The 27819-nt window shown below is 34.4% G+C and overlaps 2 protein-coding genes across 2 annotated transcripts; one reads left to right on the top strand and one right to left on the bottom strand.

Annotated features, from left to right (window-relative positions):
* Positions 1 to 3317: 3317 nt before the first annotated feature.
* On the bottom strand, positions 3318 to 27153 carry LOC146540637 (alpha-tocopherol transfer protein-like). Its single transcript, XM_085197796.1, has 8 exons — positions 27025 to 27153; positions 24326 to 24485; positions 23465 to 23624; positions 23004 to 23062; positions 21478 to 21674; positions 21049 to 21159; positions 4460 to 4562; positions 3318 to 4016 (listed from the first exon to the last, which is right to left on the bottom strand). The coding sequence occupies exons 2-8, from the start codon at positions 24474 to 24476 to the stop codon at positions 3865 to 3867; spliced, it is 933 nt and encodes a 310-aa protein (XP_085053922.1). The 5' UTR covers positions 24477 to 24485; positions 27025 to 27153; the 3' UTR covers positions 3318 to 3864.
* Positions 5561 to 7774, top strand: LOC146540638 (uncharacterized). The gene has a single exon (XM_085197809.1). The coding sequence runs from the start codon at positions 5561 to 5563 to the stop codon at positions 6401 to 6403; it is 843 nt and encodes a 280-aa protein (XP_085053935.1). The 3' UTR covers positions 6404 to 7774.
* Positions 27154 to 27819: the final 666 nt, after the last annotated feature.

Below are 27819 nucleotides of genomic sequence, written 5' to 3' on the forward strand. Positions count from 1 at the left end.
TTATGGCGCTTCGAGCGTGCCAGTTGAGCACTATTCACTTCGCCAATATGACCACAGAACTCATACAATCTGATTTATGCTTGTAACATTGGCAAAGAATTGTTTTCTTTGCAAATTAATGAATGGATTCCCTCGTCAGCAAGCTCTTCATGTAAACGTACTCTAAAAATAAATATATATATATATATTTTGTTTTAGTCCCACTAAAATAAAAAAAATATATAAATCTAATAACGTTTGACACTTACGTTATTTTATAGGAATCAATTCAAATATTATAGGTAAAAAAAGAACTACTTTTCGCCATATATCACTCTATGATCTAGAGCTAATAAAAATTAAATATTAAATTTATAATCAAAACAATATAATAAAATGGGCAAATCGAATGTGAGCCGTTACTTCTTTTTAGAACTAACGAGCATCCCCCCTTTTGGGGATCGAACGGTGAACGTTTCCAGTCAAATTATGTTAAAATATCGTCTATCGCAATGAGATTGCATCCCATACGCACAAAAACTTTCATAAGTATATGTATATTAAAAGCTGAGAGATTTTGCAAGCTTTTTTTAGAAGTTGGGAATAAAATGCTCGCACCAGTCTATTTCAAAAGCATTATTATCACAAATAATAAGATATGTATTTGTATAGAAGTTGATTGAAAAAGAAACCTTCTTCTCAAGTCTGAGGCATTAACTTTAGTGAGCTGGTGGTAAATTATTTGAGGTTCACAAAATGAAGCATATAACTTCGTATTTTGATTTATTTATTTGACTTTTGACTTTCTAGGTCAAACGTAAAGTAAATATGCTTAAGTTTTCTTTTTAAATACCATACTTACTTTGAACTTCATAATCTCCTTTAAGAACTAATAATTTTTCATTCCAATGCAATCTTTGTTCTTATTTCTTGTGATATTTGGTCTTAGTAAAGATATTTTATTGCTATTAGGTATATATTTTTTGTATTTAATGTTTTTTATCATTAATTTTCAGACTTATTTTGTCTAACACTCATAAATGTTAGCGGTAGTATTCATTATGAGTTTATAGTAAAAATGTGAATATGATTAATTAGAATGAAACGAAATGTGTAAGTTGTGTATTTAAATACTTAAATAAAGAGAAGTTGTTATGATATTATTATGACTGAAGATAAAAATATAAATGAAGTACTTTTATTAATATATAATTATAAATAAATATTGTCAATATGATTTAGTAATTTGACTTCAATTAAATATTTTTTGATAGTGATTGTACATTATATTGTTAAAACTATAGGACGTTACTATGATATTGTTATAAGATTATAAATTAAATGAAATACTTTTACTAATAAAAATAAAGATTGTTATTTAAAAATAAGTATTGCTAATAAGATTAATTTAAATAGTTTTAATATGAAATATGTTATAAATGATGGCAGCACTGAAACTATTTTTATTGTGAATTATGAATATGAGATACATCCGGTAAGCTTAGTTTTGGAGGGAAATTGTAACCTACAAAAACACCCCAAAAACAGAAATGAGCACAGTCTTCCCGACGTTGTAATACTGCCAGCAAGCTCTAAACAAACGTTATTAAGTGATAGTTTAAGTGCTAAGTGTTTAAGTGTCAGTGCTAAGTAGAAAGTGTTCATAATAAAGCGATTTAAAGAGTGAAGGTTTATAATTGATCTACCCAGTGAATAGAAGTCTCTTTCAAATGCAATCTCCGAGTCATCCCTAAATCATTAATTTAGAATTATTTTTCCAAGGCTTTAAGAAAAGTTTTCAATATAATAATAAATATAAATATTAATCTGTTAGTTAAGTAATCTATACATATGTCTAACCTTGACCAGATATTAACCATGTGCAATATAACGAGTTCAGGGTCAGAGTGGACTCCAATAGAGTGAAATGTAGATTTAGTGCTAAATTAACATTTAAGACCCCTGAAGTTACGAGTTGAGTAGCGGAACTTAACGCTGCGCCTCGTCTATCAGAGAGGAAATGAAAAATGTTAAAAACAATAATTCCCATGAATCCAGAATTATCACATTTCCAAATAAATACTGTTATTGCCGCTGAATTGGTTGCGTTCTGATGTTAGTATTATTTATTTTTTATGGAAGGTAGTTTTAAATATTGATAGGTACATTCAAAGCGTGGACTTGCTGCAATAAAGTATTTTCTAGACATTATTTCATAAAAAGAAAATAAAATAGATAAATAAAGTATTCATTTATATGAAATTTATTAAAAAATGTAATTATTGATAAATTGTTGATATAAAAAAAATAATTGCTCATATACATAAATCGGTATCCTAAGAAGATTCAAGGTACGGAAGATTGTACCGACGATATTTTTTTTCCGTTTACGCTTAAGTTATCTGAAGTCTGTATGTGTGTATGTATTTATGTATGAAATTATTGTGTTCTTTTCTATTTATTATATATTAATTTGGTCTGCCAATTCTTCTTTTAGAGTTCGGAATCCAGGTGGCAGAAGATTTCGCCTAAGACTCTTCAGGCATGCGGCATAGCGGCTTTCATACCCACGTCAGCGATTTTTGTGATTTTACGAATTGGCAGACCGAAACGGAGATGGCGAGACGAGATGGACCATTACAAGCCTGACTGGTGCTCAATAGCGCGAAATAGGCCAGAGTGGAAGAAGAGGAGGGAGGCCTTTGCCCAGCAATGGGACAGTACAGGTTAGTGAAAAAAAAATAGATTAATTTATTTCTATAGCAATACTTTTTGCACCTTTCTGTACTCTTTTAAAAGTAAATTTCTCGATTTTTTTTATGGTTGCCTGTAAGAAATTGGTTTGCTTTTAGTGACAAGACCTTAGAGTATCTTTGAATTAACTATATTTTTTATTTACTTTTTCTATCTGTGAAATAAAGAATTATTATTATTGTCAACTTATTTAAAGTTAGTGGAAAAATTATATAGTATTCTTAGAATATGCATATTAAAAAATATAGGAAGTACTAAACTTTAAAAAACTTATTACTTTAGTGTTTACAGTTATTTACATAAACTAACCATAAAATAGTATACAATATTAATTACTGAAAAGGTAAACCTCGAGTTATATATTTTATCATATTTGTTTTCATACAAATAATTCACCATTTAATTTAGTTTTTCTTTAGTAACTTTAGTTTTCATTATAAAGATATTTTTTAAAAATTAAATTCATTAGAATAAGTAATTTAGATTAGTTAATAAAAAATTATGTAATTCATGCGGGCGAAGCCGCAAGCGGACCGCTAGTTGTAAATAAATAGATCTGCGATAAGCAAAATAAAACTAATATAATTTGTTTATTATTTTATTGCTTAAAATTACGTTTTTATATTAATAATTATATCTATATAATGGAAATGTTTAGTTTTGAGCAACTTTTGTTATGGAAATATTATAAAACAAACAAAAGATTTATTTAAAAAAAAATAAAATATGCTTATATATAGTTAAGTTAAATTGCTATTATTTACTTAGTAGGCGCTTCACAATTTTAATTGCTATAAACTAATAATGTATGTAAAATGTATACAATAATAAAATATACTATATGATCACTTATTTCTCTTATGTAATAAAAGTATATATTTATGAAATAATAATATTCATAAATATATGCATAATATTATGACACAATAATGATATTTATTTTTATTAGAAACTAGAATCATTTTTAATGTTATCAACTAATTTACTTGTTTTAAGTAGGTAATTTAAAAAAATATTATAGAAATAATTGACAAAATTTTATAATTTTTAAGATTTTAAAGTATGCGTAATTTCTAGTTTGTGAATTAGATTTGAGAGGTTTATGTACATAATATAATATTTATATTTAAATTAATCAATAGATAGCTGTCTAAATGAGCCATCAATGCCAAATAGCTCGTCATAGTTGGTTGGTTTTCCAGGTCTAAGCGATTCGTTTGCCTTAACATTTTCCTGCTCTTTGAACCAATCTGCATAACCTGCTAACTTCTTCATCCATCCTTCTGTAAATTAAAAAAAAAACAACTTTTTTTAGATAGAATAAGGTTCTACGTTACGGTTACGGTTCTAGGTAACTGTTTAGTTGGTCCTACAGAGGAACTATAAGACCTGGGTAGACTTAAGCAGTTGGTCGACACTATAAAGCAACGGAACGACGGAGTGTCATAACACTAGGCCCTTTGCCTATCATGCTATAAGCGGGATGCAGCGTGACAATATAATTTTTTATTTTCAAGTTTTTTATTTCTTTTTTATATATGGTATGTTGCTGCTACAGATATAGCTGCTGTTATGGTTCTCACAGCAGCCTGGCTGTAAAGGCGATGGTTAAGTGTTTTATCCCCACTCGAGGAACATTTAAATTATTTCCATTTTTCAAGGTTGTAATTTTTTTTCGGTTGAATTCAGTTTGGTAAGTTATAATTAAAAATTTATTTATACTCACGATTGACTTCATCTAGGGAGCATCCATTACCGCCGTACTCTTGTGGCAGCATGTCCTTAGGTACGTGCTGGTGTAACGTGTTCATATTTGAGTGAATGAAGATCTGAAAAGAGGAACAATTATTGTTGAGAAAATTATATAAAATTAAATTAAATTTCATAATATCATTATACTTAAATGTGTATTAACAGATATTGTTTTTTTTAAGTTAAACACGTTTTACGTAGTGCTACAGGTAAATGGTATTGTAAACAATTTCTTATTTAATCTTAGAATTTACCAACATAAGTTGATTGGTGGGGAACGGAGTGTTTTAACACTAGGTTCCCTCTGCCTACCCTGCTGTGTGCGGTCTTATTGAAGCTATATTACTATAACATCGATTAAATTAATACTATCCATACCTATATTATAAATTCGAAAGTAACTCTGTCTGTGTCTGTCTGTCTGTCTGTCTGTCTGTCTGTCTGTCTGTCTGTCTTTTACGCAATCAGGGCCAAATCGATAATTTAATTTTGATAAAATACTCATATAGAGAGAGGGCGCTACCGTGCAACTAGTGACATCGTCCCAATGTTATCTTGCAAATTAAAAATAGTATTAACTAATAAAACGTAATAAAGACTGTGTGTTATTGTGAATAAAAGTGAGAAACGCCAGGATTAGTGTTTGTGAATCGGAAATCCATGAACTGTAAGAAAAAACTTGCAAAATATTTGGGCTTCTACCACATTTGAAAAACAAAGGATTACAAAAATCTGAGGATTAAATAGCATCAACACTGGTAACAGAAGGTCAGTAATAATACACTTAAGGTGTAATAACCAGTGGAAAACAATTATTTACTGAAAAGATAAAATATACATAATATCAAATATTCAAAACGAAGATATCAATAACGGTCGGACCAATCAGCGCCATCTGTGATCAAACAGAAAAAGCTAACTCTAATTAGACTAATTGTTGACCATACAAGTACAGCAACTCGTCACTAGAGGCCGTATTTAAATTTTTGTTCACCAAAAACCCATTAATCCATATTAAGCGTCGAAGTAATACGGATATCGATACAAGAGGGCACCACTTGAATCAATTAGAGCCATGGAAGATATCATGAATGCACTACTTAATATACAAAAAGAACTAAATCAACAAGAAATTGAGATAAGAAAAAGCGGTGAAAATGTAACGGAGCAAATATCACTTAATTTAAACAAAATCCTTGATGAGAAATTCGCGATTTGGGAAGAAAAATACCAAGTCTTGAATGCAAGAGTGGAAAACCAAGAAAGAAGAATTCAATTTATAGAAAGACAAGCACGGCAAAGGAATATTGTCTTCTTTGGTATAGAGGAGAAGGAAACATCATATGTCGACTTAGAAAACAACTTAATTAAATTTATAAGCGATCATCTCTCCACAAATTTAGAAAACAGAGACCTTGAAGCGATAAAAAGAGTGGGAAGAAAAGGAGACAAGCCGCGCCCATTGATTGCAACTTTCTCAACTCTCGGCATAAAAATTAATATTTTTAAACAGAAAAGGCTTTTGAAAAATACTTCGTTTTATATAAATGACGACTATCCAAAACATATACTAGAAAAAAGGAGGGAACTAAACAATCAAGCAATTCAAGAACGCGAAAAAGGCAATAGAGCAGTAATAAAATACGATAAATTAATTATACTCAAACCAAACAATAAAAGGTCACGTTCAAATTCAGCTGAACCTATACCTCAAAAATTAAGTGATACCAGTAACAATACAAAACCTTTAAAGAAGAACAAAATACAACAAGGCCATCAGTCTAACGCAGTAGCACGCAGATCAAACAGTATCTCGGAAGGAGCTCTAAAACCAGGAATTCTGAACTTCCTAGTTAACAAAAATGTCAACAATATACACAAACAAGATAACGATAGCCACAATAAACACAACCTATAGCAACCAATGCCCTCCTCACATACGAATACAAAACCTAAAGGAATATATTTAAGAAACAAAACTCATCTTCCAAGACGGCTGGTCACCGAGGAAGATAAAGACCAAAACCCTCCAAATACTCCAAAACAAAAAATGAAAAATCCCAAAAATAAAAATAATAATTTAAAAATTGCAACATACAACGTCAGAACACTCTCTAACACTGAAAAGTACATGGAACTCATGCATGCTATACGGAACGTAAACATAGACATACTTGGCCTAGCGGAAATAAGAAGAACAGGATGCAAAATAGAAGAATACAATACACATGTACTATGTTATATAGGGGAAACACCGGGTCAATATGGGGTAGGATTTCTCATCAGAAAAGAATATAAGAAAAACATCATTAACTTTTGCGGCCTATCGGAAAGGGTCGCACTCATTCAGCTGAAGTTCGGGGATACAAATCTATCAATTATTCAAGTTCACGCACCGACCGCAGACTCAGATGACGAAGACTTAGAAAAATTCTATCATACGCTACAAGAAGCTCACAGTTTACTAAAAAGTCACGACAACATTATGGTAATAGGTGATTTCAATGCCAAAATAGGAATGCCGAAAAGAAACGAAAGCCTTATCATGGGTAAATTCGGATACGGAAAAAGAAATAAAAGAGGAGAAAGGCTAATACAATATGCTCTTGAATATAAACTATCCATCATGAACACTCATTTTAAAAAGAAAGACAATCGGAAATGGACATGGATTTCGCCAGATGAAAAAACAAAAAATGAACTAGATTTTATTACATCTAATAACCCTCAGAATATTGCAAACATAGAGGTTCTAAGCAATGTAGATTTCCCATCAGACCATAGAATAGTTAGAGCAACATTAAACTTAAAAAGTCCGAAAAAGTGTAGAAGAAACTATCGAAATTCAATGTCGTCACTGAAATCACAAGAAGAAATAAAAGTATACCTACACAAATTAGAATCGAACATTACAGACCTGGCCAACTTCGACGAAAATGACATACAAAAAACCTACAATAAATTCGAACTATACTTAAGAAACAGCTTAAAATCAGATAATGCCGACAAGAAAAACGAACATACTTGCTATTTTTTCAGTGAAACAACTAAAGCTTTGATCCAACGGCGCACTGAACTTATAAAAACTAAAAACAAATCACGCAAGATGAAAAAAAGTTATCAAACCTTTACAAACAAGCCAACAAGTCAATAAGAAACGATTACAAGCAGCACAGGCAGAGGACAATAGAAAATAGCATAACACGCTATAGAAGCGCAAAAAGAGCCTACAAGCAACTAATTACTCATACAGACTGGATTAAGGGCTTTAAGAACGAACAAAAAGAAACAAGATCAAGAAAAGACTTAATATCCTGCGCCACAAAATTTTACAGAGCTCTATATTCGCATGAGCCACAAAACATAACCACGCTCACAGAGTTACACTCAAATAGCTTACAAACCAACATCGAAGAAACGACTATTATAACGGAACAAGATGTCTTAGATAACATTAAAAAGTTGAAACGAGAGAAGAGCCCAGGACCCGATGGCTTAAAGAGTGATGTATTAATTGAAGGAGCCAAATTCCTCACCGGACCACTCACTTGCATATTTAACTTGGTACTAAAAACAGGCATGATACCGGAGCAATGGCTGAATTCAGACATAATACTAATATACAAAAAAGGGGACCCTCTGGAAATCACTAACTACCGCCCGATTAGCCTACTATCAAGTGTGTACAAGTTATTTACATCTACAATTCTAAGCAAAATTAGCTCAATAATTGACAGAAAGCAACCAGTAGAACAAGCAGGATTCCGCCCTGGATTCTCGACTATAGATCATATCCATACGCTGGAACAAATAATGGAGAAACACTTAGAATTTAACAAGAATTTGTATATAGGTTTCATCGATTATACAAAAGCCTTTGACAGTCTCTATCATAGCTCTATCTGGGAAGCTTTACACAACTGTAATATAGACCTAAGAATAATAAAAACTATAAAAAACATCTACCTGAATAGCGTGAGCAGAGTTAAACTAGAAACTCGAGGCGAGAAGATCAGAATAGCTCGAGGTGTAAGGCAGGGCGACCCATTATCTCCAAAACTGTTCATAGCTGTTCTGCAGGACGTTTTTTCTAAACTGAACTGGGCATCTGACGGCATCCCTATCAGTAACGAACGCCTTACCCATTTGAGATTTGCTGACGACATCGCAATCTTCGCTGAGACTCCCAGGAAACTAGAAAATATGATATCACAACTAAACAAAGAGAGCAAACTAGTGGGATTGAGTATGAACCTCAGCAAAACAAAAATAATGGCTAATGGATCAAAAAGTAAAATATCGCTAGAAGGGGTCGAACTGGAGTACGTAGAGCAGTATTTATACTTAGGAAAGCAAGTGTCATTTCTTAAAACAAATAACGAAGACGAGGTCAACAGAAGAATCACGTGCACCTGGAACAAGTACTGGGCTCATAAGGAAATACTAAAAGGCAACTATGAATTAAATATGAAAAAAATCATAATGGACACTTGTATTCTCCCCTGCTTGACCTATGGCTCCCAAACGTGGACAGTAACAAACACAATAAAGAATAAGATAAAAACCTGCCAGCGAGCAATGGAAAGAAGCATGTTACACCTAAGAAAAATCCAAAAGGTCAAAAGCGATGAAATAAGAAAAAAGACAAAAGTGACCGATGCACTGTACAAAACACTAAAACTAAAATGGGGCTGGGCTGGCCATGTCGCGAGATCCACTGACCAGCGATGGACTCTCAAAACCACTAAATGGATCGGCCCACAAGGAAAAAGAAAAGTGGGCAGGCCACAAAAACGATGGGCAGATGACATAGTGTCCATTGCAGGGAAAAACTGGATAAGACTAGCACAGGATAGAAAAACATGGAGAAAAATGGAGGAGGCCTATACTCACCAAGAGGTTCCTATAATTTAAGCTTATATATAATTAAAATAAATAAAATTTAAAAAAAAAAAAAAAAAAAAAAAAAAAAAAAAAAAAAAAAAAAAAAAATTACATGTATATATATAAAGAAAAAGAAAAAAGAAACTAATAAATAAATAAATAAATAATAATAACATGTGAAAATTGTATTTCCAATTTAATATGTATGTAGTAAATTTTACTGTAAATTTTATTTATTTTTGTAAGATGTTTACTTTTGTGAAATGTGTAGAATTTTATGTTTATAGGAAAATAAAAGGCTTTATTATTATTATTATTACTCATATAGAGATACTTGAGGGACCCGGGATGAACATAGGATACTTTTTTTTTCTCATATTTGTAATATTTTCGATATATACCAATATATTAAAATAATTAATTTGACAAGGAATTTATTCCGCAATGGTAATAACAATCGTCGCTACGCGTTGCTAAGCAACGGCTTGCAAAGTTTGTTGTTTTAAGAAAACGTCACCCAAAGTGAGTTTGCTTAATACATACATGGCGCGCGCCGATATAAATTTGTATACATTAACAAAAATTATATGATTTCTATAATTTGATATTCATCCTTATCTAATAAATAATTAAGATGTCACTTATTCCAAATGACCTAGCCTACGAGTGGTATAGTATGATCGACACGAACGGGCAGATTTTTATGTAATTATTTGCTTCTTATAATTAATTTATCTCAGTTTGGTTATCCATACCGATGTTATACACTTAAAATATCGTAATTTAAATCATTTGGGATTTTATTTAATATTGTTCGCAAAAATTAATAATTATTTAATATAGAGAAATGTTTAGGACGCGCACACGGCAAACTTTAGGTACTTTTACTTCTTTTGTTTGTTCATTTCGGTTACTCAGATATTTTTTCTAATAATAAATCTCCACTTATTATTATTTTTTAACTTATTTTAGTTATTTAGGCTTATATTTTCGCGGGCGTAGCCGCGTCCGGGCCCACTAGTTTATTATATTTCATAATTTATGTGCTTATTACAACACAGTCCGTTGATGGAGATTTTTCATTTCAAGGGGTGGAGCTAAATGAAAAATCAAAATGGCCGATATGTTTACGATTCTATACAACTCATGTTAGCCTGGTACTATTTGTATTGATTGCAGCCTGCGTCTATCTTTGTCATACTTTGCATAAATAAATAAATTAAGTATTATGCGCGTGTGCTAAATAAATCTCTCTTATGAATATGATGCCCTGGTAGCTGATGTTTTCATCACGGGAGTAAAGAGGAGAAGGAGATTTAATTAAATTTTCGTGATTTTTTTGTTCTTATTTCACTAACTAACTAGTACCAATCGTCGATTGTAAATATGACAGGTCGTGGGTAGAATCCACACTCGAGAAAATTACATAGTTTTATTTTCATTTCCTCGCTCTGGTAACGAAATAGACCGCGACGTTGAGTTCCGCCACATAACACGCAATCATTCTAAAATGTGGCGTAAACGGGGGAACGGAAATGTCTTAATGAGAACGAATCAACTTAACACTAACATAGTAAAATAAAATGGAAATAAAATAAATTAATAATTCCTAATATAATAAATAAAACATAGTGCATGTATGCATCAAATAAATATTCTTAAATAAAATTGTCGGTTGGGAGAGCTGTATGGAAATGCAAATTGAACTACTTCGTATGTTATGATCTCCTGGTACTCGATGTTTTGTGTTGGGGGTTACGGTGATGATACAATGTTTGCTGCTTGCTAACAACCAATAGATTATTATTATTATTATTTTTATTAACATTGATTAATAAATATTATTATTTTATTTAATCGATTCTTTTTCATTAATCTGACATCCCTACTGGGAACGTTACGAGTCATAGTCGAGACTGGGGATTCCCCGCGTTCCCGTGTTTGTATAATTATAATTAAAAGGGAGTGGGAGCATTATTAAGTAGAATATGAGAAACAGTCGTGTCTTAATGGGAAGGGAGTGCCTTGACATTAGGCTCCTGGGAGCCTGGGTTTCCCTCTGCCTATCCTGTTATATCTTGCTTTGTCCTCGTATTCAATGTTTTGATTTGGAGGATATGGAGATTATAAAAGTTGGTCATCAATAAAAAAATAATACATGACTGACTGTTTTAATTTGTTCGTTGACTGATATTGAAATATTTAGTAACGATGACAAAAAAAAATTCTTGAAAGAAAACACTTATATTTAATTAAGTAGAAGTTTAAGCGTGAATAATAATAAGACTTTAAACTGCCTCTTGTGTTATGATCGCCTGGTATCCAACGTTTCGATGTGCGGGATACGGCGATGCAAAGAGGTTTCGTCAGTGAGTCAGTACTTTTCTTTATATTGGTAAGAATTGTACATAGAACTGTAGACGAAAATTTTAAAACGAATTTTCTAACGAATTATGCTCGCCTGGTATTATGTCTATCGATTTTCTTATTATTATTATCACATACATAAAATAAATAAAGAAACTAAACCATAATGCGCATGTGCCGTTAAAACTCTCATATGAATATGTCGCCCTGGTAGGTGATGTTTTCTTTGCGGGAGTAAAGAGGAGAAGGAGACCCGGCGATTTTTTATCCATTTTATTTACTGGAGGCATGTTCTAAGGCAAAGGTGTGTTATTTATTGTAAATGTAACAAATAGTCCGTGAGTTCGATTTCCGCTTGGCGAAATTAAATGTTCATTTTCAATTTTCATATCCTCGCTCTGGTTACGAGGCAAAGAGTGGCCGGCGTTAAGTTCCGCCATACTCTATAGCTTTAGATATAAAAAATGTAATCTAGACTTTTTTAAATCACATATAAATAAATGTAAATAGATTGATCTCTCTATAAATATTCTTAGAAACAAAGAAAATTACAGTATTGTTTTTAACATTTTGTTTTCTTTGGTTTTGGAAAATGCAGGAATAAATAATAAATTCATGAATTTCTTTCGAATAAGGAAAAAATGGTATTTTGTATGTAAATAAGCAAAAAAATACATACTTTTTTATTTATATGATAGATAAATGTAACCTTTTGCTAGTTCCTACTATCTTGGTATATGATGTTTTGGTTAGGAGTATAAAGCAGTGAATACAATATATACATAGTACAAGAGCCATATATATATATAGGCTTTTGTTTTTGATTAGTATGAACAAACTTTTATAATATATTAACAAATAGATAGATAGATAGATAGATAAGTAGGTCTAAGTAGTTGGTAATTGATAGTTTCATAAACTTTAAAAATAAAATAATAACGCTTGTTTTAATGAGAATAATGTTAATTAAACATATTTTATTATCGGATTTTTTTATCAGTTTCACGCTGCAGGGTAGACAGAGGGAACCTAGTGTTAAGACACTCCGTTTCCCACTTTCTGTCGAATTCTGGAGGCATTGCGTGTTGAGTCGACACCAGAGAGAAGAAATGCAAATATAAACGTAAATAAATATTTCACTTCCTCGAGTGGGGATCGAACCCACAACCGTCGCGTTACAGTCACACCTTTGAGCCGTTGCGCCGCGGCCGCCTCGGAGTTATGTTGGTAATTCATATTTGTATAAGTTATTTAAATATTATATAATGAGACAATGTTATATGTAATTTTAAACCAGTGAAATATAAACAAAACAATAGCCTAAGCTAGCTTCTTAATATATCCATTTACACTCGCGCTATCAAAACAAATCCAACACATACATACGCGTTAAATACATAACTCTTCGTTTGGGCCTTGCTGAAGTCGGATAAAACACCTTATTATAATAGATACATATTAAAACTTTACCTATAAAACAATTATTTATTATTAACAAGTGATGCTGTCTGTCCATTGTTTATGATATTGTCAGCAAATATGTAAGAAACTTACTATTGTTAGTTCAAATTCTGATCATCTTCCCTCTCAGCATCCTACAAAAAGCCTTTTTCTCTATATTCTATTCCTAAATCTCACTTTTCTTCCTGCTTAAATATTTTTTTTTTATTTTTCTCTTATCTACATATTGTGTCTGTAGTATTATAACGTATTTTAATGGCGAATGCACTAGATCAGGAATACTTCTGAGACTCCACCTTGGGGCGGTACTATGGAGAGTGACGTAAAACAGTATAGTCTAAGGTCTGGCTGAAATAACCTTGTGTAAAAAAGTTTCTGAGATTTTGTAACAAGAATCATTTCCCTTTTCTCCTCTCTACGTAAACCTTAAAATCAACATTATAAAACATTGCTATTATGATTTTTGTGTATATTTCTTTCAGTAGATTTGCTGTAGTAATTCTAATTGAAAGATTGTTTTAGTCTTTATTGTAATTGTTTTAAATCTTCTCATCTTTATCTTAAATAATTATTCTTTTTTTAAAGCGCAAGTATAATAATATTTCTAATGTACAACGAAAATTAATTAAAAATAAATATTGCATAGGTTCATATTATATAAAAGACTTTAAAATTTACAGGTGCCTCCTATACTATTCGTTAATTTGAGCGAGTTCATGGATTTTGAACCACTTATTCAGATATGATGTCCTAGTATTCAATGTTTCGAATTGAGGGATACGGAGATGATATAAAGTTTGTCGCCAACAAACCTTAGTGCGCCTATGTTATTTAATATAACTAACTTGTCAATTGGGAAAACTGTATGACGATGCTAATTAAACTTCTTCGTAAGTCATAATCTCCTAGTATCCAATGTTTTGAGTTGGGGGATACGGTGATGACCAAAATTTCGTCATCCATAGCCCTCTCCATCGCTCGCTGAGCCACTTTGAGCCTGTGGATAAGGCTTGCAGTGAAGGACCACGTATCAGCGCCATATGTTAACACTGGCAACACACACTGGTTGAAAGTTTTTGTCTTCAGGCACTAAGGGATACTAGACGAGAAGATATTTTGTAGTTTCAAAAACGCTGCCCAGCCGAGTTGGATTCTACGAGTAACCTCTCTCTGAAAGTTGGACTTACCCATTCGGATCACTTGTCCCAGGTAAATGTACTCGTCAACAACTTCCAGAGGTACGCCTTCAAAAACGACTGGCATGGGTGTAACATGGACATTAGACATAATTTTTGTCTTGTCCATGTTCATCCTTAAACCCACCCGTTGTGAGGCGCTATGGAGGTCCCCTAGCATAGTACTTAGTTCCTCCAGCGACTCTGCCAAGATTACTATATCATCGGCAAATCGAAGGTGTGTTAAGTGTTCGCCGTTGATGTTAATACCATGCCTCTTCCACTCAATCAGCTTAAACACGTCTTCCAATGCAGCATTGAACAGTTTCGGGGATATTACATCCCCCTGTCGCACTCCGCGCTGCAGTGAAATAGGCGCTGTTTTTCCATCGTCGACACGGACTGACATGGTCGCGGCTTTGTATACACACTTCAATACCTCGATGTATCGATAGTCAATCTGGCATCGTTGGAGAGACTCTAGCACCGCCCAGGTCTCGATAGAATCGAAGGCTTTCTCATAGTCCACATACGCAATACATAGCGGCAGATTGTACTCCTCGGTCTTCTGTATGACCTGTCGCAGTGTATGTATGTGGTCCTTCTTCTTCTTCCTGGCATTAATCCCAGCTATTACCAGGGTCTGGCTTCCTACTTAACCTACTCCTCTTTGCACGATCTTTTGCGTCCTCGGTGGTTAGACCATTGGCTCTCATGTCCTGCATCACGACATCCAAAAAGCGTTTCCTTGGGCGTCCGGGAGGTCGCGCCCCAGGAACTGGTATAGCAAGGCACTTGCGTCCGACATAGTTCTTAGGCCGGCGCTTAACGTGGCCAAACCATCTCAAGCGACGCTCTTGGAGCTTATCCGCTACGTCACGGACCCCAAGACTACCTCGAATGAATGTGTTGCGTATGCGGTCAGACCGCGTTACGCCGCACATCCACCTCAGCATCTTCATTTCCGTGACGTGAAGCTCCTGAGTGTGCCGAGATAGTGCCGGCCAACATTCGCTGCCGTATAAAAGAACCGGTCGGACGATGCTCTTGTATATCAGCCCCTTGAGCTTGGGCGGTATTCTGCGGTCGCAGACCACACCAAGACCACCACAGACCAGATCCAAGGTACCTGAACTTCTCCGACTTAACGGCTGGCTCAGGACCTATAAGGATGGTGCTCGAGTCCCGGCTCCCGCAGGCCATGTACTCTGTCTTCGACACATTTAGTTTAAGACCGCCGTTCTCAAACGTACCCTTCCAGAGGTTCACTTTACGCTCCAGCGTCAGTCGGTTCTCGGCAATGAGTGCTATGTCGTCGGCATACATCATCAGCCATGGAGGCTGGTCCTGGATGTGAGCCGAGACAGTATCGAGCACTACATTGAATAAGAACGGACTAAGAGCCGAGCCCTGGTGAACCCCCACTGTAATCGGGAAGGGTCTAGTGTCGCCAACAGCAGTCCTAACCATAGAAGCGGAATCGTGGTACATGCCCCTGATAATCTCAATATAGGCCTCAGGGATCCCTTTGGATCGCAATGCCCACCAGATACACTGACGAGGCAGACAGTCAAAGGCCTTCTGCAGATCTAAAAAGGCCACATGCAGAGCTCTCCTTTTTTCCCTGTATGCCTCCATCAAAGTTCTGAGGGCGATAATGGCGTCCATGGTGCCCGATCCTGGCTGAAATCCATATTGAGACTCAGAGACAGTACACTCTCGGCGGAGCCTGAGGTCGATCATGCGCTCGAAGAGCTTCATGGTATGACTCATAAGCTTAATGCCCTTATAACTACCACAATCTTGCACACTGCCCCTTCCCTTGTAAACAGGGGTAATAAAGCTAAGCCGCCACTGATGCGGCATCTTACCAGTGTTCAAGATATGGTTAAAAAGGTCAGTAAGCATGAGCACACCAAGAGAGCCCAACGATTTCCACGCTTCGATCGGAATGTCGTCAGGTCCCACCGCTTTTCCGTTCTTCATGCGTCGAAGGCAATTACGTGTTTCGTCAAGGGTTATTGGGGCAATAAGTCCGAGGTTAGGCGGTGGGTCGTGATGAAGACTGCATGGGTGCTGAGTATTCAGCAACTCCTGGAAGTAGCTTCTCCACCTCTCCTTCACAGAGTCATGATTACAGAGCAGCGTGCCCTGGGAATCTCTGACGCAAAGACATTTTGCGATATTTTGCGTCACTTTATCCCGGGAACGTGCCAGTTTGTAAATGAGCTTCTGCCACTCCACAGTTTCAAGTTTATCATACAATGGTGACAAACTCTCACTGCGGGCTCTGGCTACAGCTCTTTTACTGGCACGTTTAGCTACTGTGTACTCCAGTCTGTCTTCAGGAGAGTTGGATTCCTGCCACTTCTTAAAGGCAGCCTTCTTTTCACGAGTCACCTCCAGGACCTCGTCATTCCACCACCATATCTCCTTGTCGATGACACGTCCTCCCCTAGAAACGCCAAGAACTCGCCTGCCTGCCGCAATGATTGCCGACTGAGTCCGATCCCAAGCATCCTGAGCAGTCTCGGTGTGAGTCGAAAGATTATGACTTTTCATCTCTACCAGGAAGTAGGTCTGCATCGGTCCATTCAGCAACCACCACTTGATCCGAGGCCTACGTTTCTCGGCTACTTTCTTCTTCGGAGTGACGTTAAAGTCCATGACAAGAAGACGATGTTGGGCCGTTAGGCTTTCGCCTGGAATGACCTTACAGTTAGTTACCCTGCCCATATGACACCGTCTGGTCAATAAGTAGTCTATTTGAGTTGAGTGGGACCCGCACTTATACGTGATAAGGTGCTGAGAATTCTTTTGGAAGCACGTATTCACGACGGCCAGATCAGACGCAATACAGGTTCTCAGAATGTTTTCTCCCTCTGCATTGCGAAGACCGTGCCCAAAACCCCCGTGAACACGTTCATACGGCTCAGCAGCCCTACCGACGTGCGACGTTCAAGTCCCCCCCAACTAAGACCACTTCGGTACACGGCACAGCAAGTAGCACCCCTTCATACTGCTCCCAGAATGTCTCCTTTTCGGCCGCGCTACATCCCGCCTGGGGAGCATAGGCACTGATTAAGTTTGTGATAACTCCCTCAATCAGTACCCTCACTCGCATCAAGCGGTCGGAGCGACGGTCAACTTCAAGGAGCCCATTCTGAAGCTCTTCAGAAAGCACTACCGCTACACCGTTTCTACCCGAAGGTGACCCAGTGTATATAAGCCGGTAACCCTGTCCGATGTTACGGGACTTATTGCCCTTCCAGCGTGTTTCCTGGAGGAAGGCACACTGGACCCGACGTCTCATGAGTACATCTGCGAGTTCCCTGCATCGTCCGGTCAGAGAGCCAATATTCCACGTTGCAAAGCGGAGTTTCCTTCTGGGTACTAGCGTCTTTAGCCGTGCCCGTACATGACACGGTAGCCCTTGCCCACTTGTCGCAGGTGTAGGGCGATGTGCCTGCGCGTCGTTTTGCGGCGACGCCCTAGCCGTACCCAGTCTATTGTTTTGTCGGTCCATTTAAGTGGCGATTGGCGGTTTTTAATTGGAGCGACTGCCGTTTGACCTCCAAAACCCCTTTGTGGGGAAAACCGAGGGGAGAGGAAAATAGAAGAGGTAGGATAGGTAAAAGAGGGAGCTAAGGAAAGGGGGAGGGGAAGGGGGGGAGTTAGGACACCATTCTTACGGACTGGATGAGGATGTAAGAGTGGCGGCTCGAGGATCCGGGGTCGCGTACCCGTATGCCCACAACCAAATATCGGACAGATATTAGTCAGGACATCCTCTGGATGAGTGTATGTATGTGGTCCATGGTACTGTCACCTTTTCGGAAACCGGCTTGTTCGGGAGGCTGGAAGTCGTCTGGTCTGCGCGCCATACGATTAGTGAGAACCCTTGAAAAAAGCTTATAGATGTGACTCAAAAGCGAGATCGGCCTGTAGTTCTTCAAAAGAGCTCTATCGCCCTTTTTGAAGAACAGCACAACCACGCTCCTGCTCCAATCTTTCGGAACAGTTCCGCTACTGATGACGGTATCAAATAATTACCAAAATTTCGTCATCCAAAGTGAATAAATTAAATCAATATTGCTGAATTCTCTCATGAAGCTTTACGTTGGGGGGTCTGTACGTAGATGGATATTATAAACCTCTTCTACAGTTATGATGCTCTAGTATCATTTGTTTTTAAGTGTGGGATACGGTGATAAAAAAAGGTTAATCAATATATTATATGCGCTGTTAACTTTAGAAATCCAATGCTAGGAATACTGTACGAAGAGAAACATAACTCCAAACCACGTGTACAGATATGCTATCCTGCTACTTAACGTCTCGGTGTGTAGGATACGATGGTAGAAAAGGTTTGTCCTGCTCTTATTAAATAATAAAAGTATAGATTTATTGACCCTAAGAACTAGGGATGAGTTCGATATAACAAAACGTAACTTGTAACCGATACGATGCCGAAACCATACCATATCGATATCTGTTTCTAAAAAACCGTTATCATAGAAACTTGTCTACTATCAGATGCGTATTAAAACTTAAAATCACACACAGCAACTATCGCAAGGAAAACGTAAAAACGAAAACTTCGCATAACACGAACTAAGTAACTACCTCTCTTTCTAACTATATGTTTCTCACGAGTGTAAAAGAAATGAAGCGAATATCCGATAACTTGCATCTATAAGATATTATTACTTTACGTTACAAAAAAGAACTTCTATATAATGGGAATAAGGTTGAAATTTGGTTAAAATATTCATATTATTTTCACACTTGAGTGGATTCGACTTTTAAATTCTAAACATTTGTTTTTAAGTGACAAATGCTTATTTGAAATTTATTTTCAAATTTTTAATATTTTAGAAATAGTTTAGTATTGTATTTAGTCCTTTGCGATACGTATTGCGGACGAGGTTTCCTTAAAAATTGTGCATTTCAGTGTGTGTATATACTTTTTTTTAACAACAATTTCTATATAGTTTAAAGTTAATTAGTGTTAGTGTATAGCTTAAATATATTAGTGTATATAGACATAATTTTTTTCTTAAAAATGTCGCGTAAAGTCTCTCATCTCTCTGTATACTTGGTGATTTATTTTATATTCATAATACTTTTAAAAAACGCAACCAGCGTTTAATGTCAATTTGCCTTCATTTTATATCGTTAAAAATGATTTAACGTTTGTAAACTGTATTATCAATATCGATATCTGAAAACCGTTTTTGATATCGTTATGAAAACCATATATCGGTTACATAACCGTTATCGAAAAAAAACGATAACGCCCATGCCTACTAAGAACATTTTCTATAGGAATACTGTACGTATGGACAAATAACACTACCTATTCTATTATGTTAGCCTAGTATTCAACGATTCAATGTGCGGGATACGGTGACTCAGGAAGATTTTTCATAGTATCTTCCAATCTATTTAATATTAAAAGTCAATCATGTTGGCAAGGCTGTACAGAAATAATTTAAAACCACCTGCTCTATTATGAAATCCTAGTATAAAATGATTCGGTGTGCGGGATACAGTGATGAAATAAGGTTTTGTCGTAGCGCTTTTTTATAATTTCATATAAAGCGTACCTTTTTTTAATATTTGTACAAAGAAATTAAACCACCTCTTCCATTATGATTTCCTGGTAACCAATATTTAAATAGTATAAGGTGATAAAAAAAAACCATTTTTTTTACTCCAATCGTTTGTAGTTGTTAGTACAAAATAAGGAAGAAAAAAGAGGCCATCGCGGCGCAGGGGCAGAAGCATGCTATTTTAAACACAACGATTGTGGATTCGATTCTCACTTGTAGGAATGAAATATTTAATATTTTCAATTCCTGGCTCTGGGTAACGAGAAAAAGCGCGGCGTTGAGTTTCGCCACTCAACACACAATGATTCGAGAATTCGGCGGTTAGTGGGGAACGGAGGTACCGTAATGGGAACGAAGTGTCTTAATTTAGGTTCCACAGTTGCCACAGTGTACTTTTTACCTTCTTTCATATTATTAACCTGTCTATTTCTTTGTGACGTTTCAGCCAACAATTATGATAATAAATAGTTTCTATAATATTTCAAACGTCAAAGCATTTAGAATTGTACATATAAATAAATGTCTATTATTAAATTAATAACGTTGAAGCTGAATCATTTATAATTATTTATTACGTTTAAGTTATAATCTATATATATAAAATCGAAAGGTCACTCACTCATCACGAAATCTCAGAAACTACATGTGCTAGGAATCTCAAATTTTGCACAGGAGTTACTTATAGGACGTAGGTGCTCGCTGAGACGGGAATTTGCAATATTCGACTTCTAAGGGTTTGTTTTTGGGGTTGAAAGTTTGTATGAAACTTCGTTACTACAAATGCTAGGAGTCTCAAATTGTACATAGACGTCACTAGGACGTAGTCATGGAGACAGAAATTAATAATAACATAGTTCACGCGGGTGAAACTGCGAGCGGGCCGCTAGTATAAAATATTTGTATATCTGGTCAGGTCAATACGAGTTTAGCATTGCTTGAAAACTAACTGTTTTCCCTTGCCTCCCTTCCCTCCCTTCTACTCTTCTATAGACGGGATTTAGCCTAAAGCTGTATTTGTATTTAAATTTTACGGGTAAATCAGTTTTTTTTAAAATACTCACTCTATTCTTTATCTTATCCTTGAGGAATGGCTTGATAAAATTTATGAGGCTCTCGACCACTGGCGACGTGTTCACAATGTGTATTTCTTTTAACTTAATAGGATACGCTTCCTGAAATACATTAGAATAAATTAGATAAATCTATAATTTTTTAATAGTAACAAACTTGAAATATCTATAATTTGTGATAAATGTACAAAAGCTAAAAAAGGTGATTCAAATTTTAGAAATAAATAAATTAATTTCTTTGTTAAAAATTGATCGAATTTTTGACTTTTCAATGTTTTCTATAACAGTAAACTTTAGTATTCCAATTGGTTCATAAATATGAAAAATTTACTACTTTAAATTACTGAAAATCACATCAAAATCTGTTCGACATTTCAGAAGATTTCATATTATATAAACATTTTCATTAATATAACTAACCTGTACACATATTAAAAATTTCTTTATAGTTGATGGCGATATTTTAGCTAAATGGGCAGGTGTGACCACTGATGCATCTAAAACGTATATATCACCTCCAACTCCTTCCAATTCCTCTTTCAGACGAACGTCCCCAATCATTAATGCTATCTTCAAAATGTTGTTCAGACGGTCAGCATCTATGTCTTTGTCGAGTCCTGGGATGTAAAGAATGATTGATTAATATTTGAAGTGATAACTTCTGATTTTAGTGTTTTAACAGTAGGTTCCCAGGTTCCCTGTACCTACTCTGCTATGTGCGGTAAGTTTAAAAATAAGAAAAAAACAACGTATAGACGAGTGAAAGTCAACGCCGCCTGAGATAGCAGGTAGAAATGAAAATATTAACATTTCTCCGATTGGGGATCGAACCCATCATTGTCGTGCTTGTAATCTCTAAGGTCTAGTTAAATGCTAGCTACACAATATAAGACTAAATAAATATATGTATATTTAATGTAATAAAAAAATCACTAATTATTAAAAAGATTTAATTAACTTAAAACTTAGGTTTCATTGGAAATAAAAAAAATTATACACCTTATATTCCATTAAGCATATATTTAAGTCTCGTTAAGTCATTTTCTTGTAATGATTCGCGGTGAATAAGCACGCGATACTGATATTTACTAGTGTATCTACTGTTTTTATAGTAAGTAGAATCAGATTTTTTGTCTTTTTTAAATCAGCTTCACTCTGTATCCCGCACATAGCAGGGTGACGGGAACCTAGTTTTAAGGTGGAGGGAACCTAGTTTTAAGCCACTCCATTACCCATTTTCGGCCGAATTATGGAGGAATCTCGTCTCTCGTCTTCGATACTGCGCTTTGCCTCGACACCAGAACGACAAAATGAAAATACATAAAAAATAAATGCTTAATTTCCTCAAGTGGGAATTAAACCCATAACCAGCCGTATTACAGTCACGCCTAATGCTTCTGTGCCACGGCTGGCCTCTTAAAAAAATATTGCTATTGCGAAATAACAAAAATATTTTTTTTGTATGACATAAGATATAAGTAAGTCTAAGTAGAGGCAGTAAAGTTCTTTATGATTGTGTTTTTTGTGATTTTAATAAACATATAAAACCAATTTCCAAGCTATGATCAACGTGTGATAAGTTCTTAAAGCATATTTTAAGATTTTTTTTTAATATAAATAAACATGAGTAGAAAACTTATTTCTACTCATGTAAAATGACTGAGATGAGGCGAGTCGTGGCGAACCCACAAGCGTGCAACTGTGAACGCCAAAGGTTGTGGATTCGATTCCCATTCGAGGACATGAAATATTTCTCGGTATGGTAACAAGGCAAACGCGGTGTTCCATTTTTGACACTCAACACTCAATGCCTCCAGAATACGGCAGAAAATGGGTTCCCAGGTTCCCTCTGCCTACCCCATTATGTGCAGGATATAGCGTAAACTAAAAAAATACTGAGATATATTTATTATTTAATATGTTACTAAAATTATATGTGTTATTACCTCGACATATTGTGACCCTACGACCGTTTGACGTCAATCCTGGCAGTGGAGCGCCTTGTCTACAATGAAATTAATTTTAAATACAATAGCATATTGTTTTTTTACTGTCAAAAACATATTAGAAAAAAAAAACAGAAAAACAATCATTCACATATATGCGTTACATATTAAAATAAAAAATAAGAAAATTTAATTTCGGAGCTTCACTTTGTATCCCGCAAGTGGTAAGCCGTCAAATATTTCATTTCCTTGACTGAGAATCGAACCTACAATCAGCCTTTACAGTTACAAGGCTTCAAAATTTTTTTACTGAATCACTATTTATTTAATTTATTGCACTAGTCAATCCGTTGCAAACAGTTTTTATATGAAATAATAGATTTCCTCAGCAAATTATGATGATTTCGACGTCTCTGTCAACATATTGCAAAAATCGAACACACACTAAGGTATTTACTTACGCTTTGGCAATAACCTCAGAGAGATCAGGCTTAGTGACGTCTCTATTGGTGAAGAATTCGGGGCAGGCAGCTCTCATAGTGAAGTACATGTCCAGTTTCCTTTTGCATTTCTCCAAGGAAAAACTGCAGCCTCGAAGGAATGTCATTATGCGACCGTCGTCTGGAAAAACCAAATTATTGTTTACAAACTAGTAATTGCAATTGTATTTCTTTTTCCATTTTTTGGAATTTCCGTAGTATATACGTAATACTATTGTTTAAATATTAAAATTCAAGAAGTTTAATAGATTTGACATTGAATTGTCGGTTTTTGCTTAAGATCAAATATTTATTTAAATATAATTTATCTTTTTTGTTTGTATGCTAGAATAACGCTTAGGTAAAAATTTTGCCAGCAGTTTGTTAATAAAAAAAAAAAAAACAGTCGAATTGATAACCTCCTTTTCTTACAGAAATCGGTTAAAAACCACAAGTATTATGCATATTATACGAGCAAGTAGATTATATAAAGTAGTATTTAGATTTTTTAGGCAAAATTACACTACGGAAACCTCATCATAAAACTAAAATGTAATGAAGAAATGAATATGCATTATATAAAACAAAAAAAATAAAACTTTTCGTTATTACAATCTTATTAACTTTAATAATTCTTCAAGGTATTTAATTAATTAAAACTTTTTTGCACCTTTACGCATCCCAAAAAGACAGAAATAATTTACAAAATCATATATAAAAATTCACTCTCCGCTGTTTATTGAGAGTCTCTCTTAAGAAAATATAAATAATAATCACTCCCCCGATTGAGGATCGAATCCACAACCAATGTATACCATCGAATAGTAAGCAGAAATAACAAACCCCATTCATTTGGCAAATGTGGTTGCTTCTTCAGCCAATCCTTTATAGCGGCCAGATCTCTATCTCTTGTGTTCAAGTCCTCGTTTAGCTCTACGCGTATCTTCTTCCACATCTCGCCCGTAGGCTGGACTAGGGTTGCCACTGATGCCATATTGTTTTACTAAAATAAAAAATTAATTTATGTTAATAATTATAGTAATAAAGGCAGTGATTGTGAGTGCAATGAATGTAAGTTGAATTCGTACTCGGGAAATGAAAAATTTTATATTTTTATTTCTTCGCTCTGGTAACGAGGCCAAGCGAGGCGTTGAGTTCTAACATTCAACATGCAATACCTTAGGAATTTGGGGGAAAATGGGGAACGGAAGTGTCTTAATGGTGAACGGAGTAAGTGCACTACGTTCCTAGGTTACCTTATAATAAACTTAGCTTATAATAAACAAGCTTTTATTTCTTGCTGAGGCCGTAGTGAGGCCGTGTGTGAGTTCGATCACCACTCGTTCGTCTTAAAACTAGGTTCTCTCTGCCTACCCTGCTGTTTGCGGGATACAGCGTGAAACTGGTTTTTTACAAAAAAATGTGATAAAAAAAAAACAAAAAACACGCTTTTGTAAAAAAAATAACTAAGAAAATAAAATTTATTTTTTAATTTCTTATTTTTTAGTTAAGTTTTTCACTAAAACGTGTTTTTAGTTTTTCTTTTCAACTATTATTTATTTATTAACGACTTACAAAATTCACATTGACCTATTCAATTCACTTTTAAACCACATTAAGCAAGCCATTAAGCTACTTAACTGGTGTTACCAAATATTTTCAGTACAAACGAAATAAAAGAAAAACAAATGACCACTATTGATTAAACCAGCAAGGAGTTTCTTAAGCGGAAGGTAGCGTATTGCAATCGACGTTTCGCAAATCTACGCAGTAGAACTGGACGACATTCCGCTATTTAGTTCAGTTATCATACCTTTTTAGTACTTTTACTTACCTAGTTCACACTTCAATGAGATTTTTATATAATAGTTTAGTTTTAGTAGAAAAATGTTATATATATTTTGTTTTAGTCGCTTCGTTTGTATTAGGAAATTGTCTAAAGATTTTTCCAAGAATTTGACCAAATTTAACAAAATTTATCAAGAGCATCACATTTTTGGTTTCCAATTGCCTAATATTAGTTTTAAATCCTACATATAGCTAAGTAGCTGGAAACTTAAGAACCTAGTGTCAAGATACTTCGATTCGATTAAAGCACTTCCGTTTTCCAGTTTCCGCCTAATTTTGGAGGCATTGCATGGTGAGTTGTAGATCTCAACGTCACGCTTAAGTGGGGTAACATGGATTATTTAAGAGTATTTTATGAGATTAGATTTTATGAGTAGACGATCCAAATGCGGCTTCGCCTGCTTAAGTTATTTTTTTTTATCTGCAATTTACATGAGGAGTTTGAGCCATAATATTGACTATATCACCCCCGTGTGATCATTCATATTAATTCGTTAACTTAGCTAGAGCAAGAGCCTTACTTGTCAATGGCTCTGCAAGGTTACTGAAAGTTTTTTTAAATATTTTGATATATAAACTATATAACTTTAAAGTTTCATCTAAATAGATTCAGTAGATTTTGCGTTAAAGTGAAACTAACATCCATCCTCACAAACATTTACATTTAGAAAATTAGTAGGATATTCTTATCATTTTGCCACTTCCTTTTATGCCATTTCCTCTAATATTTAACAGAAATACCTTTTTTGGCAAAGCGACGACGGGTTTGTTTAATTTTTTTAAATTAGTAAAGGATTAAAGTGTGAACTTATTCTGTCAACTTAGGCCAGTATTTATAAACCACTCTCAAGTCTAAGATCGATCTTGAGATACCGTTTTCATTCACAGATATAATAAACGCAAATTTTATGAATATTTTAAACAATAACATTAAACTATTTATTCGTTGTAATTCATAATAAAATAAGTATTAATAAAAAATCTACATAAAAACTATAAAATACTGAATTAATATTTATTTAAAATACAATTTTGCATTTATCTTCTATATAAAAATGAGTAACTTAAAGCAATTGGAATATTTTATGAACGCTTGAGTCTGTACACGTACTTGTAGAGCATAGAGTTGAAATTTGTAAGTGTTCATGATATGAATTTAAATGTTTTATCCTTTTAGTTCAAGCCTAAAAATGGCGTCTATTGTTTACGAAACATAGCTATAGACGTAATGCCATACAATTAACATATAATAACTACATTATAAGAACCTATATACGTACATACTGTAAATTGAACCTTTTGGAATTAGAAATTTAACTTTATAGTTGGAAATTTTTAATTTTTCAACAGAAAATATTAAAAAATAATAATTTTTCATTTATAGCATCTAAGGAATACTCTAGGAATCTAAGGAATCACTAAAATAGTTCGAATAGCTGAATATGGACAGCACATACAAAATGGATATGAAATCCTTTAAATTGCCTTAAAATTTAATACACTTGAGAATTCTCATGATATTCTTTCTAGAATAGTACTTTTCTATTTAATTACATATTTACAAAATTATAAAGAAAAAGGTTTAACACGATATCTACACATAAAATACAATACTACATTTTACAATAGAAATCACTAAAAATATATATTTATAACTAAGAAAAACAATAGAAAATTTAAAGAAAATTACTTACAATTAAATACTTGGTGCACGACAATACGCACGGACGGACAAGAGGCGAACTGAACTCTTAGGTCTTGGAGCTCGGAGTCACGGTACTATTAGAGCCTTCGTAAGGTTGCGACATTGGTACTGAATACAGCCTTTATATATCATCAGGAACGTCACATCCTGCTATTTACATAGTTTTTAATTTTTTGAATTTTACATAAGATTTTTTTTCTGTGTTTAAAAAAAAATGATCTAAATAAAATTAATTGTTGGTTTGATGTAATTAATTGTTTTATGTTATGCTTGTGAATATCTTTTTTTGTAAGATATAATTAAATAATAAACATAGGGGAAGCGTTAATTATTGAGATTAAGTTTAATAATTTCTTAACTTAAACAATATCCAAAAGTTAAGGAAGATATTATTATTATTTTTTCAGTTTAACTCTGGTGTTAAGACATTCGTCAGTTTCCGCCGTATAAGATATTTTGTGTTGAGAGGCGTAACTCAACGCCGCAACGAGAAAACGAAAATATTTATAAACAATAGTTCATTCCCTCTTGTATTAGATATTGTATTTTTTATAAATATTTATTATATTATTTATTATAAATATGTGTAAGTTGAAATATAAAGCTACATTTTAATACTATATTTAAATAGAGTAAACGACCGGGTCACCTCATGGTAAATTACCACCGCCACGACCGACGCCCTATAACATCAGAGGAAACACTTACAATGCCGGAGAGTATTTTCTAAATTAATCACACACAACTGGAAATAAATATATGAAGAGAAAAGCTGTAAAAAATA

The sequence above is a fragment of the Heliconius melpomene genome, chromosome 2 (assembly GCF_056956725.1).
Source record: "Heliconius melpomene rosina isolate 202511_hmr_F chromosome 2, ASM5695672v1, whole genome shotgun sequence".
NCBI classification, from domain to species: Eukaryota; Metazoa; Arthropoda; class Insecta; order Lepidoptera; family Nymphalidae; genus Heliconius; species Heliconius melpomene.

What these genes read in the sequence shown, in the direction of transcription:
- LOC146540638 (XM_085197809.1), top strand. Translation starts at nt 5,561, where the DNA reads ATGGAAGATATCATGAATGCACTACTTAATATACAAAAAGAACTAAAT.
- LOC146540637 (XM_085197796.1), bottom strand. Translation starts at nt 24,476, where the DNA reads ATGGCATCAGTGGCAACCCTAGTCCAGCCTACGGGCGAGATGTGGAAG. An exon ending in TAGGGTCACAATATGTCGAG is followed by an intron (nt 21,675 to 23,003) that starts GTAATAACACAT and finishes TTTACATCCCAG; the next exon opens with GACTCGACAAAGACATAGAT. An exon ending in CTCCCTAGATGAAGTCAATC is followed by an intron (nt 4,017 to 4,459) that starts GTGAGTATAAAT and finishes TTTAATTTACAG; the next exon opens with AAGGATGGATGAAGAAGTTA.